Here is a 17,627-nt window from a genome sequence, read left to right as displayed (position 1 = left end):
TCTTTTCCCCCAAACTAGTCCTCGCAAAGCCAATGCAATCAGAAATAGACATCTGTGCTTTTCACCCAGGGCCCAAGCTTGCTGCAAAACAAACTAAAAAATGTCACTGCAAGTTGTTATAACACAAAGCAATGGACAATAAAATAAAAAATCCTCCTTAAAAACGCTTTGTACTGGTGACAAGTACAGATGGAGATCTCTCCCCACGCTTTACAGACAACTTAGACCTGCAGCTTCAAGGAGTTTGTGACACGTCCTTAATGCCAACAGCACGGGTCGCTTCCACGCACCCCAGCCTACGCAGCCGGGCGCTAGGGAGCACGGGGACCATTTCCCAACGCTACAAGCTGCTACGCCGATGGGACCCAAACGTCGCTGTCACCTGCCCAGCGTCTCGCAGTCCCGGCTGCTGCCTCCCGGCACGAAGCACAAACCCTGCCTCTGCTCTCACCTTCTCTGGGGCGGCTTTACCAACCCAGCTGCTTCTGGAGCAGGAAAGCCCTGAACACACCAAGCCCCTGTAGAAACCATGAAAAATTCACGCCCCTACTTGCCAGCCAGTTTTCAGACACCGCTTCACGCCAGCGCCCTAGCTGAGGGGCTGTTACAGCACGACAGAACAGCCGCGGTACCACAGGCAAGCACATCCCCGCTGCCCGTGACCGGGAACCACTCCAGGGCAGAGATCCTGCGTTTCCTAGATTCGCACTCTCCCCAGTTAAACTGGTTCAAGCTGTACTTTGCCCCCTGCCTCAAAATCTCCATCACACAAACTCTTTAGCAGAGACCTCTGATGTTTGCAAAGATTATTCACATTTTCTAGTCAGCCAGCACTGTTTCTAGGAGGAAGGAAAGCACTTCTGTTTTGTTGATTATTCTGTTTTGTTGATTATTTTTTTCCTTTTTTTTTTTTTTTTTTTAAATAAAGCACTTCTTGGGGAAAAAAAAAAATCAAAACCTATCAATAACCTGCAGAAGCATCCCACTGATCAGCCTGGGGACGGCGCTGCCACATCCCTCCCCCTCCCCCATCTTCCCCCCAATCTCCAAAAATAGTATTTAATATACAGCAATAAACTCTGAGCAAGCCAGAGTCCCGGAAGACATGGACCTGCTTTCACCTCTCCCGTCCAGCCCAGCACCACTTCAATACGGTTGCTACTGTTCTCCTGGGACAAATCCTTTCGGATCCAAGGTGAAACGCACGTGCCCCAGCCCCGCTGGGCAGCGCGCGAAGCAGGGGCGCAGCACAGGAGGCCTATTCGTGTAATCACGTCTCGGAGCCTTCACAGCCCCAGCCTGGTGTTGCGTTTGTGCCGTTGAGGACGCTTGTCTGAGCCTATTTGGGACTAGCCAGTGAAGACAGACTGGTGGAACCAGGCTGACATTAAAAAAAGCATCCTTGAATTGTATTAGGCCTTAGCATTTGTTGTGGAGATGCAGAAGCGCCGGTAGGTAAATTCGCTCAGTGCTGGCCCGGCTCCCATTTCCCTTGGATTCTCAGCAAGGATATTTCCCTCCCCGCCACATAAGTGCAAGAAGCAGACAGATCTCTCCCACATTTGAGCACCAAACAGAGCCTGAAACACTTGGTACTTCACAGCTGCTCAGAATCTGTCTCATATCAAGGGCTGAAGCCGCTCTGCTGGTCCTCTCCCTCCTCCTGCTGTTTTCCCTCAAAGACAGGCCTGTTCAGCCCAGACTTCCCATGTCAAGACATTTCCCTGGCTGTTGCAATCCCATTCAACTTAAAGGCAGGCCAAGGGACAAAGCACGGGTCTCTGCTCCCTGTTCAGACCCAAACAGCGCAGGGCAAGCCCTTGGCGAGTGAGTTTGGGGGGCAGGACCCCCCCAAGGCCACACTCCGCACCCAGAAGCTGTAAGCATCATACGACTAACCAGGACCCAGCCGTGACTCACTCGGCTCTGAACTGCACAGACACGCAGGCACCAGACTGTCTGGAAGTTCTCCATCCTGCCTTTGGGAGATTTCTGGGGGAAACCAGACCTGAAGGAGCTCTTCCAGTTCTTCTATCCCCTGCTAGGCTTTTTTTCCATTGACCTCAAGGGCTGGAACCAAAGATATTTGCTCGCAGTTCTCTGCTTCAGCTGTGACCTCCGGAGCTGGCATCCAGGGAGAGTGAGACAGTCCCCAGCTGATCACAAGGGCAGGGAATGCCTGTCCCTTGGGGAAAAAAAACAACTCAGAAGCTCCTTTAAAAAAAAAGAAGCTTCTTCAAATAGACTTTTATTCAAAGCCTGAGACAAAGGCACCAAAAAGAGACAGGAATTCCTTTGGCTTTCTGCTCACTGCCACCTGGGATACTCGAAAGGGCCAGAGCTGTTGTTTTAGTCACACACACAGAAGGGGAAAACGGCCTGGCTTAAAGGTATGAGGAGAGGCTGATGAGGGGTAATTAAAATAGGCTTTGGAACCACTACCCTGAGGCTGGATCCAGGCCCAAAACATCATCGATGGTGTCGTCTCCCCTTTATTAAGTGGAAGCTTTATTAAAGTTGCCTTATCTGCCCCTCTCTCCGCAACTGCCCCACGAATCAAGCCAGGGTCTGTTCAGACCCAGCTCCCCACACTGCTGCACAGGGACACGCGCTCCTGCTGCTGGCTGGAGGCAGCAAACCGCAAACAGGCTTGTCTCTAACCGGTCTCAGCTAAACAACGTCTTGGATATTCCCTCAAACACCCGCGCTGGAAAGCTACAGCCAACCCAAACTTTTTCTTTCCCTGGTCAGGAGCAGGTACCTCATCACACCCATCTGGCTGGCTCGCAGGTGCCGGACAGGGACGACAAGGGGAACCAGCCCGAGTACGGCATTCACAGCAAGGTTATCCCCTACCATCCTCCTGTGTTCCCACACACTCTGTTTGAAGGCTCCTTCCGAGGCAAACCTGTCAGGAGGGGAGGGACCAACAAGGAAAACTGCTCATAGCACCATAACAGGGTCAGGAACCCTCCAACCACCCAGACACCAGCTTCGTAGCGATAAAAAGGGATTAAAACAGAGCCAAAACAACTAAACTGAAGCCACGAAGGATGAACTACTCCTCCTCCCTATTCTTATTCAAATAAGACAAATTCATTTCAACTGAGCAACTGGAACACAACAGATCGCATCCTGCACAGCCTTGCCTTCGGGTGGCTGATGGCACCAAACGGGTGTCCTGGCTGCCAGGAGAGGCAGGGATAAACGATCCTAGAAGACTCGTCTCCGACTTTTGCACACCTAAATGCACATCCCTTTTCTCATGCTAGGCAAGGTGCAGAGATTACCGGGTGAGCCACAAGAAGCTGCGTGATTCCTTGCTTCAAGGATGCTCAAATAAAATGCAACCTAAAGGGCCTGGAGGAGAACAGCTCCTTACAGAGAAGCTTGCTTTCAAGCCCAGGTTCTTTGCTTAACAAATCAGCACAGTTCATGCTTCTCAAAACTGATAAAGATCTTAATGTCTCCGTGCTCCAGTTAAGGCAATCCCAAAAATGCCGGAGAATCTCTGCAGGCACCATCACCAAACAAAACAGAGCTCATATTTTATAGGAGTTTTAAGAGTACTCGGATTTTAACAGCAGCTAGAAGACAAAGCAGACAACTTCAAGCTCACCACCTTTTCATCCTAAGGTTTGCTCTTAAGATCTGCTCTCTCAAAGCCTGTCTTCTCCTTCTGGTGTGGCAGCGACCCTCTCGCTTCTCCCAGACTGGCTGTTACTACTTGTGCAATTGGAGAGAAGGTAATTAAGGTCCTACTGCTTGCTTTTTAGCTCACAGACACAGAAGTAGGGTCAGGCCTATAGCAGTGATGTATGCGATTGGAAACGCAAGGTTCAGCACCACTGAGCAGTGCTTTGATACCTCCCCCTGCTCCCCTTCTGGAGCCCGCGAGCTGACAGCTCATCTCGCAGCTTGAGGGCTGGGAGGAAGAGACGGCTTCAGCCGCTTGGGCCCAGCAGAGCAGAAAGGCTGCTCCTCGGGTTTCGTTTCCAGAAACAAGGGAATTTTGCTGACCCTTCTCAGCTCAAAGAAAAGCTAAGCCACTGCAGGGGAACAAACCCAAGAACAACCGCTAGGAAAACTCAGGTCCAGGGAGGAGCAGCAGCAAGGAGGACACCGCTCAGTGCAGCTGCTCCGGATAAAGAGAGAGCACGAGGTAAAGCGTTCTGTGAGCCCGGAGCTCACCAGGATCGAAGCTGACCCGCAAGGACCCAACCGCGCCTGGGCCAGATCCTGCTCCAGCACACAGAACATCTCCCTCCCACCAGCCAGCAGCGCTCAACATGTCAGAGGCCAAGACCGTGGGAAGGCAGCTCCCGCGGGCCTGCAGCTCTGGATCAGCGGGCGCAGCGAGGGCTTTCGCTCTGCTCAGCCTCTGCCAGGCAGGCACAGGCTCTGCATGTGGAAACAGAAGCCTCTTGCAGAAATATCCCCGGGGGAAGCGGGTGACCTTGTCTCCAGTGTTCTGCTCACTGCCAGATCTCTGGAGGGCAACAAAACCACCTTGCTCTACAGTACTGAAATGTCGGACATCTGCCCCTTCACCACAGAGCCTTGATATGCACAAGGCCGAGCTAACTGAAGACACGAACCAACTCCACTGCACTTCTCACCGCTTGCAGGCAGGCCTGGTCCCTACGACAGGGAAGGGGAGCTCAGAGGGAGCATCCGCGAGGTTGCTCCGCTCTGTCCTACAGCGCAGGTTGTTCACAGTCACAATCACGGGGCAGGGAAGGGAGCGAACCGTTAAGGCGGCCAAGGAACAAGTCCAGAACCTCCTCTCTAGGTCGTCTGATTCTCAGCTTCTTCCAAAGGAGAGGTCACTTGCTAGAAAGGGCAAAACAAGGAACTGGGCTTAAAATTAAACCTTTGAAAAGAAAAGGATATTAAAGGAAACAAAAGCCATGATCAATACAGAAAACAAGTGCATCTGATCAGACGCTAACAACGTCAGCCTCTCGCAGGCTACAGCAGAATCCTTCTGCAATGGATCTAACATTACAATTGTCAAACTAGGAAAGTCTCTCCCAACTGGTGCAGCAAATCGGGCCAGATAAATCCCTCTGCTCCTGGCACAGCTTGCACTCTTAGGAGGGGAACGTCTCCACAGAGGCTGAGCGGCTAGCTGGAGTCTTGGTATCTTTATGCAGGCGAGTACCATCCATCGTGTTGCACACATTCAGGGAGATGCTGAGCCAGGCTCCATCCTCCATAGTCGGTAGTCACCCAACGGCACCACAACACTTCCACGCTCCCGGACAAAACGTGTACCCAGGCCTGGTTTTAGGAGCTGCTTCCCTGCTTAAGGAACCATATTCCACCCAGCAAAGGCAGAGATCTCGCAGCACATGGCTTTCTCTCAGCGTGGGACATGGCCCAGGACTGCTAGCATCAGCTTCCAACAGCCCAACACACAGACAGCCAGGACTCGGTTTACTCTTGGATGCCCCAGGGAGGATCAGAGGCTGCACATGGTGCAAAGGGGAAGGCGAGGGCCTCGCTGCTTGCTGGCAGGGGGAAGGTAAGCTCCCTCTTACCTGGACCTGCTATTCATTCCAAATGAATCATCTTTTTTTTTTTTTTCTTTTTTTTTTCTTTTTCCTTAAATTATGAACAATATGGAGAAATTGAAAGCAACCATGTTTGGTCCAACTCCTTCCCTCCCAGCCCCTTGGCTGATGCTCTGTGGGGCTTGCTCTCACAATCGGCAGAGGCAGAAGAGGGTAGGAATGAAGACACCAAAGGCCACCAATATAGGAAACATGAGGCTGCTGTTGTCCGAGGCATAGGGGTTTGGTGTGCGTGGGCCTGACTGAACCCGGTTCTTATTTGCCTGTTTTTTAACACTGGAGCCATCATCGTATTCATCTTCATCATCATCTTCCTCTTTTTTCTCCAGACCTGGGTGCGGCTGCAGCTTTGGAACATCTGTTGGATGAGACAAAAGGTTGCAAGGAGGCAGGATGTAACCTGGGAAATCACCCAAGTCACTCCGTTCCCCTCTCCCCGATCCAGCACGCACACCGGCAACAGGGCACCTGACACCACATCAACCCCACGGCCAGAGCACCCCAGGGAACAGGAGCATCCCTCACAGAGGCTCACACCACTATTTCTTTCCTCCACGGTGCAAGAGCATCTGAGGACCCAGTCTGCAAAGAAAATTACACCCATCCACCCCGTCTACCTGTCACACAGAAGTTACAGCACAAAAGCACACTTGCGGCGTATCCAGACAGATACCACAGCCGCTCAGTGAGATCTAGTCAAGAACAAGCACCTGCTGCCTGCGGGACCAGCAGATACAGGTGGGAACGGGAACAACCCTTTCCAGGAATGGTCCTACCTCACATCCCTGCACCCCTCAACCCCAGACCTATCAGAGCAGCGTGGCCCAACCCCACTCAAATCCAGTCCTCTGAGCCCGGAGCCTGAATCGCAGGTCCCCGCACAGCAAAGTGCCAGCTGGCCACAAGGTTACGCACCGAGTCTTCGGCAACACTTGGCAATCCCTGACCAACAGTAAAGCAAACATGCTTTGGTCAGAGAGGATTCCTAAACCTCCGCTGTTCAGGAGCTGGGGGGGCTCCAACTCCAGCACAGACTTACAAAGAGGGTGACAAAAGAGCTAGGACTTTACGAGCACTCCCCACTGCTTTCCGGAGGAACTGATATCTGGGAAAAAACATGGCCTTGTCCTTGAGCTGAGAAGGCAAAACAAAGCTCCAGGTAAGAAACACTAAACTACTAGCTAACAGATTTCTGTGAATTACTTGTCTGCAGGGGTGCTGCCGACATCCAAGGCCAGAGGGAACTTATCTACAGCTTACAGCTGTAGCTATAAGCTAAGACTGACCAGACATGTTCCCTTCTCCTCTACCCCATATGCAGGACGTCTTGAACCAAACTGATTTTTCTTATTCCAAAAGCGAGGCAGCTTTGTGCACTTGGGGGAGTAGGAGGACACTACACACCTATTTCATTCTGCAACTGCACTCTGTGGGAACTTGCCGAGAGAGAAACAGTTTTGGCAGAGGTGGGCCAGCAAGAGCTATGATCTCATGGTCTGAGAAGCAACAGGCTGCTCTCCAACGGGGAAGAGCCTTCTGGCTCAAAAACTGTGCTTACCTTCCACTGTTCCTTGCAGGATGTATAGGGCACAGATTTTCGGATTGTCATAGTAGCCCTAGAGAAAGCAAAGAAGGAAGTCAGTGCTGCAGCTTTGAGGCAAGAAATATTCCGCCCCCCTCCCATCACGTCTCCTCCCCCAGCACACAGCTGCATCACACGGCTAGGGAAGAAGGGGAAAAGGAAGACCAGGGCTCTGCCCAGCAACGCTTATTACCTTTACAAACTCAATGTGCAGCTTCCCTGTGAACGTGGAAACCTCTCCCTGGACACTCAGTTTCCCCTTTTTGATACTCATGGGAATGATCTCATCGTGAGCTGTGCTGTGTCCAACTCTGTCAAAAATGTCCAAGTCCTTCACCACCACGTGGCCATTCAAGCGAACATCAAATACCTTCAGGGCAGAAGAAGTGACAGAGTGTCAGAACGGATTCAGGCACGTGATAGTTGAACGGGGAACAGAGCAGGAAAGGTCTCTGCTTGCTCTGTACCCAGGACCAGAAAGCACCGCAGCATGCATGGTCCCGCCACATGTGCTCCACTCCCTTGGGAAGGATTCCGAGCCCAAAAGCAGCCAGGTAAAGACACTGAAGCACTAACATTGCTTTCAAATACCCTGAAATCTGCCTTCAACTTTTAAAATAACCCCTATGTCTGCTGTTCAGAACTGAGGACAGCACAATTTTATTCTGGTTTATTCCTACTTCTCTTTCACAACTTTCTTCCACCCACTGGCTGAGGACCTGCTCCTACCACCCCAGGGTGGCTGCGGCACACCACACCCTAGGGAGTTAAGCCATTTCTAACTAACAGCCTGCAGCAGAGAAGAGGAAACAGGCTGGCGAAGTACACAGGGTTTGAAGGAGGTAAAATGTTGAACTGCTAACCACATCTGTGAATTCAGAGTGAAAGTCCTCCTCAGGGCCATAATGACTCAAGCTTCGCTCAGCACCTGGGGAATCCCAGCAGAACCACATGAAGGAAGAGGAACCAAAGATGCCTCAGCCCTTCGATTTAATCTGAGGCTGCTTTTTGCATCCATTCTGTAAGCCAGCCCCACCAGTTCTGTTCCCTGAAATACTTCTCTGGCAGGAAGGCAGCACAGTGCTTAAGGAACAGGGCTCTAAAGAAGCTGATGGAGTCAGGGGAAAACGAGACTAAAACACACGCCACTTCTCTCCCAATTTATCACAGGGCTTTGAGTTCTTTGTGCTTCTGCTTCCACGTCTGTACATGAGGGATTTCAAAAGTGGGCAAGGATTATTCTTCTTTAAAGAGCAATAAAGAGGGTTGAATTTAACTCTGTGCTTTCTGGATCAGTTTGAACCAGTATCAAATCTTATCATGTTCATAAAAATAGTTTTGAGTAGGTTATTTAACCCGGATCACTTCCCTGATTCACCCTCTGCAATGCTTCCTTCAGCACAAGCATGCTGTCAGGTCAGGAACAAGGGTTCAGGAAAAAGGCAAAAACCGCTTCTTCTCAAAGCCAGCACAGCCTAAACAGATCATAAAGCTCTAGCGCTAGTTACGTTTAGTTGCACGTGTTTGTTTGAATACTCTGTAATGCAACTGTCCAGGCCAACCGTGTATCGGGAACGTGGAAGAGAGCTCGAAGTTTCAGGGCCTACGAGAGCTCTAGGAACAAAGTTAACCGTTAGAGCCTTACTCCATTCCTTTCTCCAGCACGCAAAGCAACAGAGGCAACCTGGACAGGCACAGTCTTAGCCAGGAACTCATACCAAAGAGACAAGCAAGGAGCTCTTGCTTACCTTCTGTTGAGACTGTGCAAAATAGACCTCTGCAAACTTCAACACCAGCACATAGTCACCCTCCTCTTTGATGGGAACTTCATAGCCAAAGGTTTCCTCATTGTAACGCTCGGTCTGGTACAGAATCTGATCTTCCGCGTTGGACCGCAAGATTGGCAGCTTCATACCATAGTCAGAAGCTGGGTTTCAAGCACAAAAGAGTGAGAGGAAGGGTTAATTTCTGAGGCACACGGAAGAGACACTTTATCTACTCTTGAAGCGCTCAACTCCCTAAGTGGCATCATGCCCTGTCAGAGCTGTCTCCCCTCCTTGCTCTGACCAGGAGGAGGCACTACTGAAGCAGAAGCAGAGGCACCCAAAGCCCCAGAACCTGGGTCCTGTGGAAAAACAGGTCTGGACCTGCTGCAGCCGAAGACACAGTAAACTCCCTCGCGCCCTTTCAGAAAGAAGAGTCTGTTTCACAAACAGGGCACAGAGCCAAAGGACTTGGCCATTGACTCCTGCTTCAAAGAGGAAACACACCTAGAATATTTTTACAACATTTTTAAATTACAAACTCCGAGTACAAAACCAAAACAGAGCAGGACTGACTTGACTCATTCATTCAACAGATTTGAAATTAGCAGTCGACGGCATCAGGTTTTAGAGACTCGCCCTCCTCAAGCAAAAACCTGGGGAATGGCAGAAGGGTGAAAAGCATTAGACAGCTTACAAACCCCTTTCCGCTCGCCGCAGCCACGCAATACCTGCCAGCCTAAGGACAGGAAGAAGGAAGCAAGAACGATACACGAGGGTTTCAAGAGCACCAGCAGCTCTGTTTTCACAGCCACCCAGCTGAAATGGGTGCTGCCGGCAGATATCTGAACAGCCCCCTGAGGAAGACCCAAACAACATTCCCAAATGGGACAATAACTGAGAAAATAACAGAAATCATAAAACTTGCCTCTTCTCAGTCATTATTTCACCACCTCGAGAGCAGCCCTCAAAAGACCTTAACCCGACTCGACGCTTTATTCTGTCAGGGTTACCGTACAAACGCAAACCGATGCAGGCCTCAAGAGCTCCGAATCAAATAATTCCCCAGCGAAGCAGGGGCAGGAGGGAAGACTGCGGTCACCGTCTGCCCACCGGCACTTCAGGCAGGCGAAGGTGATCCAGACAAAGTTCTCTGCTGACACTTGCCACTTCCACCCCCATTTCCATGGGAACAGACACTGCATTGGCCAAGACAAAGCAAGAACTACTAACCCGGCGCACGTTGCCTGAGATGGAGCCAATGCAAACGAGCGAGAGGAAATTAATGCCAGTTCTTAGCCTCCTGTTTCACACAGGGCTACTGGGGCAATCGTCTGCTTCTCTTTACCGCTCGAACCCGGGCGCAAAGGCTGAAGACTCTAATAACCAGAAACAGAGAGGGTGAAAAGTTTAACCTGTCCTCCCACACAGGTATTTCTGGCCAGCTCCAGATCACAGCGATAGCGAACCAAGGACTCCACAAAAGTCAGCTCCTATTAGAGGAAAGCCTGCATAGGAAGAAAGTCCTTTAATATCCAAGAAGGTAACTGGAGAGAAGACCTGTCACCTGCGTATCAGAGGTCTGCCGACACACCTGTGGAAGCGAGCTTGATTTCACAGCGCTGGGCACGCCGAGAGGCAGCTCACCGAGAGACGAGCAGTACGCAGTAAGCTGCGACTCAACTATGTTTGGCACCTGGCTATTCTGTAATTGCCATCAGCACATTCTGTCCTTTAGGGCACAGCATCTGAACTGAGGCTTGGGGAGGGGGGAAAAAAAAAAAAAAGGGTTTTAATTTGCCCAGAGGCAGTACAGCCCAGAAACGCTGCTTCCTCCCAGTCAGCCACATATTTCTGCTGTAGCCATTACATGCCTATCAACACAGAGAGGAGCCCAGAGTAAACCGAACAATGGTGCAATAAAAAGCCATTGAGGGAAAAGCAGCTGAGAGCTCAAAGGGGTAAAGTTTCCTCCGCTGTGCCTGGCACCGCTGGCTGAAGCAGGATTACTGGAACAGCCTGCTGTTCAGAGACACCACAGGCCGTCCCCAAAGGAAGAGCATGTCACAGCGTGCTTGAAAAAGACCCTTTTTTTCTCCTCAACTCGAAGATAAATTGTTCAAGTCCACACGGACACTCTCCTTCAAGCCACACATGTGAAGGGAAGCTGACCTACAGCGATCAGGGCACCTTGTGTGACCGGGGCGCCAGCTTTCACGGGGGTGAAAAACTCCTAACAAACCGTATTAGTATTTAAAAGTGACCTCCCCCGTATCCATTGTGCCCAAACGGCTCTCCGTTCGGGATGGCACTCACGCGGGCTGAGCAATGGCAGTCCTAGCACAGGACAATCCTCACCATCCTACAGGGAAACAGTGAAGGTTAGGCTTAAAAGCCAACAGACAGCTCATCCGCTCTGCGCTCCACCACTCACCCGTAAGTGACAGGAGGAGCAGCTCAGCACAGCTAACTTTTCAATACATTCGCGAGCCAACTAAGTTTTGGTGCACCGATTATCAGAAACAGGCGACGTTCATACAACCGGAGTGGTTTCAGAGGAAGTAGGAAAAGGTAACCCAAGTGCAATACCAGTTCTCCATCCTGCCCTTACTGCGAGATAGAAGACGTTACTGATTCAGTAGTCAGAGCAGCTGATCACGTCCCACCTGCCTCCACTTCTGCTTCTGTCCCTGCCCTGCTCTCCAACGCCCTGCCAGGACGGGGGCCCGGCTGCTCGGCGGAGCCGACGAGCCCGCTGCACCTTCCTCCCGGGCCGCAGCACCGGGGCTCGCGGCGGGCGCTCCTCCTTGCCGGGACCAGGCCGCGGGCGCCAGGCATCACCCCGCGCCCTCCGCGATCCGGCTGCGCAGAGCGGGCGAAGCGCGTTCTCGCTTTCCGGAGAGCGCCGCGGGCTGGGCTTCAAGCTGGCAGATCTTGCTGTGGAAACTGGGGTCTTTCAGTGGAAAATGGAAAAAACCCAAACCCAAACCAAGGAGGTGGGCGGCTGCGGGCGGCCGCTTTGGCAGCCTGACCGCTCCCGTCACCTTTCCAGCCGAAATTCCGCTCCAGCCCGCGGGGAGCGGCTTCGCCCCCGGCGTTACACAACCCCGCAGCCCGAGGCCGGGAAAACCAGCCCGCAGCCCGCGGGGCTCAGCCCGCCGCCACCGGGGCCCGGGGCCCGCTCCGCCGCGGGGACGGGGGTGCAGCCCCCAGCCGGGCCCGGCCGCCGCCCCGGGGGGTGACAAGTGCCGGCGCTCCCCGCGGGCCCTCGCTGTCCCCCGGCGAGGGGGAGAGGAGACCCCGCCTGCGGGCCCGCCCGGGCCACCGCAGCCCTGCGGGGAGCGCCGCCGGCCCGCCGCGGCGGGGCCGGGGGAGGCGGGACGGCGCCGGGGGGACGCGAGCCCCGGAGCCCCGCCGCCGTGCCCGGAGGGCAGCCCCACCGGCCCGCACCGGCGTCCCCCCCGCCCTCACCTCGGCCCACGCGGCCCTCCAGCGGGTCCTTGCGGAAGTGGATGCCGTTCACGTCCACATGGGCATCGCCGCCCGCGTTGACGGCCCAGACGACGCTGTCGGCCAGGCCGCCCGCCGCGCCCCGCACCAGCAGCAGCAGCGGCGGCAGCAGCAGCAGCAGCACGGGCGGCAGCAGCGGCGCCCCGCGCGCCCCGGCGCCCACCATCTCGGGCTCCCGGCGCCGCGCCCGCCCCTTCCTGCCGCCGCCAGGGGGCAGCCTACCCCGCTGCCGGGGCGGAGAGAGAGCCGGCCAATCCACGCGCCGCTACGCGAATATTAATGCTCCGCCCGCCTGCCATTCGTCGGCCGCGGGCCTCTATCTGCATATTCATAACGCGCCGGGCCAATGGGCGGCGGGAGCGGGCCACCAGGCTTGGTTGAGAGGCGAAGGGACGGCGGCGCGCTGCGGCGGGAGGCGGGTCCGGCGGGAGCGGAGCGGGGAGCCGGACCCTGCGAGCCGGGAGCGCCCGGGGCCGGTACCGCCCGCTCGGGGAGGGGAGCGAGGGCAGAACCGGCTCCCGCAGGAAGGAGCGGCGGGGAGGGGCGGGGAGGAACGAGGCGTCCTCCGGAGCGGGGCCGCAGCCCGAGCGGCTCCCCTCAGCGCCGGACGCCTGCGGGAAGAGCCCCGCCCCCTCCGCCCCGCCAATCAGGGAGCTCCAGCGCGGCCGGAACGCGAAGCACTGTGGGGCGGCGGCGGGAAGCGGGGCGCCGGGCGCGTTGCCGGGGCAACGGGCGGCGCCGCGGCCGGAGGCACCGGAGCGGCGCCGGGGGGAGCGGCCGGGCCCCGGGGGGAGCAGCGGCCCCGGGGGGAGCGGGCCGGTGCGGGCCGGCCCGGGCGCGGCCGCGGGGCTCGGGAAAGCGGCTGGGAGCGGAGCTGGGGGAGCGGGAGCTCCGCCGCCGCCGCCGGGGCGGCCCCGCGTTGCATCCCGGTAGTGCCGTGTGCGCCGTGCTCCGAACGGCAACTCCCAGGGCCGGTTCCCTGCCTCCACAAAACGCGCGGGCTCCCCCGTCCGCCCCCGCCACGGCGTACGGGAACAGGCCCACCCGTGAGGAGCGAGGCAGCTGGGCGGCGGGCGACCACCTCGGACCACAGTAACCTGCCTGAGAAGTAAAACGGGCACTACGAGAGGAAGGGGGAGCTAACCCCGACACCAACCCCGACACCAACCCCGACGCCGCCAGTGATTTTTCTCCCTCTGACGCATTTTACAGCAGAACGTTAAGATCCTGTGTTTTTTTTTCCCTGCAGGCCCTTGGTGAGGTCTCGGGAGGGCTGGAGCGAGACATCACAGGTGGAGACTGGATGAAAGTCGCTCACTGCCCGGCGAGGGAGAGCAAATAATGTTTGCCTCCCTGTTTGCCCTTCTGTCTGGTCGTGGTGTTCCTCAAAGCTTCAGAAGGCAGCCAAGCCTCGCGTCCGCACTTCAGTCACCACCCGCGTTAGCAGCGGCTGCTCCTAAGTCCCAATGACATTTTATTAATTTGGGTCTTCCACAATGCATTTGTTGTTAGAAATAAAGACTGAGAGCTGCCGATTGTGAATTAAATGGGCTTGTTGCTTTTGTAACGTACCTCGGAGGCCTCTTAACAGGACCCAGCCTTGGAGAAGCGAAGGCAGTTCGGTGAGGGGCGTGTAACCCCCACCCCCTGCTCCCTAACCCGCTCTGCCCAGGCGGAGCGGGCCCCAGAGCGCGTCCTCGCTGCTGTCACGTCGGCTCCCGGGCTCGCGGCGTAACTGAACCGGGGCAGACGTGGCACTGCTGTGCTCCCACGCCAGCGCTGCTGCCGCCGGGAAGGGTTCCTGAAACCGCGCGGTGGCTTAGGAAACCACGTGCAGAAAAGCAGCGGAAATGCACGCACTTAGCACCTCTCCAGATTAAGCCAGCTCACGCTGGTTCCTGGCAAATCGTCTCAGCGTTACAGACCCCAGCCCTGGCAGCATCTGATCAAATCCAGGCTCATCTCCCGTATCCCCGCGGTGTTTGTGACCTGTCGGGTGTCCCCCAAGTTCAGTCAGCAAAGGAGCGCAAGCAGCCGTGCCCAGAACAATGCTGTCCAGCTGGCGGGGCCGAGGGAGGCCTCGTTAGAGCTCATTTGTACCGATTACAGATGATCCTCCCTAATCTCTCAAGATTTCTCAGCTTAAACTGCGATGCGCCTGGGTCAGGAGCGCAACTTCAAAGCACGTGAACGCTTTGTGTGTCACCAGGTTAGTGCAAAAGTGACGTGAGAAGAGGGACGGTGTGAATCGTCAGTGAGCCAAGGAGGCGGCGGGGTTGGGGTTACGAACAGCAATGTCCGTGGGCGTGAATCCTCCTATTTCCAGTCCTGAGACCCCCCCAGGGCAGCAAAGGTCCCGCCGAGGGCCACACACAGCCCCTTGTGTGGCCCAGGTGGGCTGAGGCAACTGGCCGCGCTGGCCCCTGGGTCAGCAGGGCTCTCACAGGTCTCACGCACACACACAAAACGGCAGCGGGGGCCCGAGCATTGGCTGGGCAGAGCCTGGCTGAAACCAAGCTGTTGGGGAGCTGGGGAGCGCGAGGCTCGCGGCAGGACCTTCGCTGCCTCGGGGGGCGCGGGGGCCGTGCAGCCGGTGACTGGGCCTTCACTACAAACCCAGCATCAACACCGCTCGGCCCAGACCAAAAGTGCCCGCACGCAGGAATTCAGACATGAAGGGATTTGCTAGCTAACATTTAGGTATGAGCAAGACAGGTCCCTCAGCTGAAGGGGCCTCTTTGGCCCCAGGCGTGTAGAAGGGCAGCTGGGAGCTAACCCAGCTCATCCCCTGCCTTGGGAGCATCACCAGGGGCTTCCCTGGCTGTGCCAAGCCTGGGGTCCCTGTCGAGGGCTCCTGGGGCTCCTGCACATCTCACAGCAAAATATCAGCAATTCCTACTTGAAAAGAGAAGAGTTTCCTTGAAAAGGAAGAGTTCCCCTCCTTGAACAGAGGGGAAAACCCCTCTCTTTCCCCTCTGTCCGAGGACTCAGCCTTTTTAGAGGGCAAGGCGCTGAGCATTGCGATACCTCCTCCGCCTCCCCAGTCAGAGCATCTTCTCATAACCAGCCTGGATGACTATTTCCCAAGAATCAGCAGCCCGTGGTGAAGCAAGAGGGATGACCTGAGCAGCAGCGAGTGAGGAGGGATAGCGGCTGTGCTCATCGGGGTGCAGGAGGAGCGCTCGCCCTGGCTCACCGTCTGGCCATGGCCGCTGGCAGAGGACGGCAGACGGGCTGCGACGGCCTGCGTCCACGATGTCCTACGCTGCTGCCCCTGAATCATTACTTGCGGTCACCAACAACTTGATGCCAGCTTGTGCCCCAGATGTCAAAGGCTCTGTATCCTGTTACTAATCCACTGAGCCACCCGTCCCTTGATGCAGGCTGCATTTACACCAGTAACCTACAAGTGAAAGGCTCGGGGTTGTCTTCTCAATCCCTTGATCTCTCCCTGTCCCCTGGCAGCTGTGCCAAAATGACTCTCAGTCTTGAATCAGTCCTGCCTGGTCTACCAAACCGTGTGGGGGACGTGTTTTGGGTATTAGCCATGTCCTGCAGGAAAAAGGGATCGGGATTGGGGATGTCCAAAAAGAGCAATGGAGACGTGTGGGTCAGAAGCGGACCTCATGGCTAACGGGACATCTGAGAAGTCAAGGTGAGCCAGCCCCACTGCCTGGGCCAGCTCCCGAACACACGGGGCTACGGGGCTCAGGTGCCCAGAGGGGACCGGCTCTGCCCTGCCATGTGGAGCTATTCAGAAGCCTCCCTGGTACCGGATTGGAGATGAGAGCAAAAGGATTATCTCTGGAATTAGATTATTTAGATTGGAGCTTTAACCTCTGACCCTGTCTGCACAAGAAAACAGTAAAACTCCCTGGGATTATTTGGGGTTTGTTGTGCAAGGAAAAACCAGGCTTGCAGCAAGAGCTGCTGCTGGAAGGAAAAAAAATTAATGCTTTGGAGACCTGCTGTCTGACCCGTTCACTGTATCATGCTGAGACCAGGCAGAAAAGAGCTACAGATCATTTGGCAGAGACCCAGCTTCCCTCGGAAGTAGCTGTGGCTCCAGGACTGCCTCTGCAATGACACAAAGGTGTCCTGCGGCCACCCTTCCCCTCACGCCCGTGTCCCTGCATTGCTTGGCAAGACAGACACAGCTCTGCCACGGTACAAACGCAGGGACCTGCCTAAGTCGAAATGGCAGTAGCTCGCAGAGAACATCCCCAGCTGCCATGATGCTGCGCTGTGCTTCAGTGCAGCCTCTAGAAATGGGTTTACAATTTTACATAAATTAAGACCATGTCCTGCCATCTGCCGCTGCGGGCAAGAGACACGGCTGCTCAGTGCAGGAGCCGGGAAGGAGCAGGCAGAGCAGCCACCGTGGCTGTTGCCACTGACTGTCTGTCGGGCTTGTGCACGCTGGCTATGGCACAGGGCTTGTGCTCCGAGTCGTCACCGGTCCCTGTGGGCAGGCACGGCCACTCTGCTGCACACAGGCCAGCAGCGCGGCTGTCCTCTTGCTCTGCATACACGCGCATGCTTCTTCAACGGGCTCCACTGTGAGTGAAGCACATTTGTGTACAAACACTCCCTCGGGCAGACACAAGCCCGCACAGGTCTCAGTATTACCCTAAGTACACATATAACTCACCAGGACTCTGGACTCTGTTCAGTTTATCACCCTCATCTCCTAAGCACAATACAGCTGCTGTACCAGTAAATATGGAGATCTCTAAATACCCATTTTCCAATTTCTTGGCTCACACCCACATTTCTAAGACTGCACCAGCTCCATAGATACACACACATAGTTTGCATACACCCACTTGCAAACAAACTCTTCTACTGCTGCACTCCCAGGTACCTATCTGCGCTCCCTGCTTTTATGCGTGCACACACAACCCTTTCCCAGTGCACACGCCTGTGCAAACACGAGTACACACACGCACAAATATAAGAAGAAACAGTTTTTCCATTGCTGGGATATCAGCCATTGCTGCAGCTATGCTGGTTGGCACAGCAACAGGAAAGCAGAACAGAAAATCCCCCTTTGGGACACAGATTTGTGGACCCTGAGAATCTGAAAGGGAACCCGGGAAGTGAAAGATTTGAGATGGAGGAAGCAGGAGAATGTCGGTCCCTAACCTCCCCGTTGGAGTAAGGGGGCAACTGAGAGAAAAACAGCTCCCAGTCACA

The 17,627-nt window shown here is 55.1% G+C and overlaps 1 protein-coding gene across 1 annotated transcript; it reads right to left on the bottom strand.

Moving 5' to 3' along the window:
• Positions 1-23: 23 nt before the first annotated feature.
• Positions 24-12,616, bottom strand: MLEC (malectin). The gene is made up of 5 exons (XM_082325339.1): positions 12,393-12,616; positions 8,907-9,085; positions 7,352-7,528; positions 7,135-7,192; positions 24-5,934 (listed from the first exon to the last, which is right to left on the bottom strand). Exons 1-5 carry the CDS (start codon positions 12,595-12,597, stop codon positions 5,705-5,707), a joined length of 849 nt encoding a protein of 282 aa, XP_082181465.1. The 5' UTR covers positions 12,598-12,616; the 3' UTR covers positions 24-5,704.
• Positions 12,617-17,627: the final 5,011 nt, after the last annotated feature.

Source organism: Platalea leucorodia (assembly GCF_965183815.1).
Source record: "Platalea leucorodia genome assembly, chromosome: 12".
In the NCBI taxonomy this organism is placed as follows: domain Eukaryota; kingdom Metazoa; phylum Chordata; class Aves; order Pelecaniformes; family Threskiornithidae; genus Platalea; species Platalea leucorodia.
This window is presented reverse-complemented; position numbering and strand designations above follow the sequence as displayed.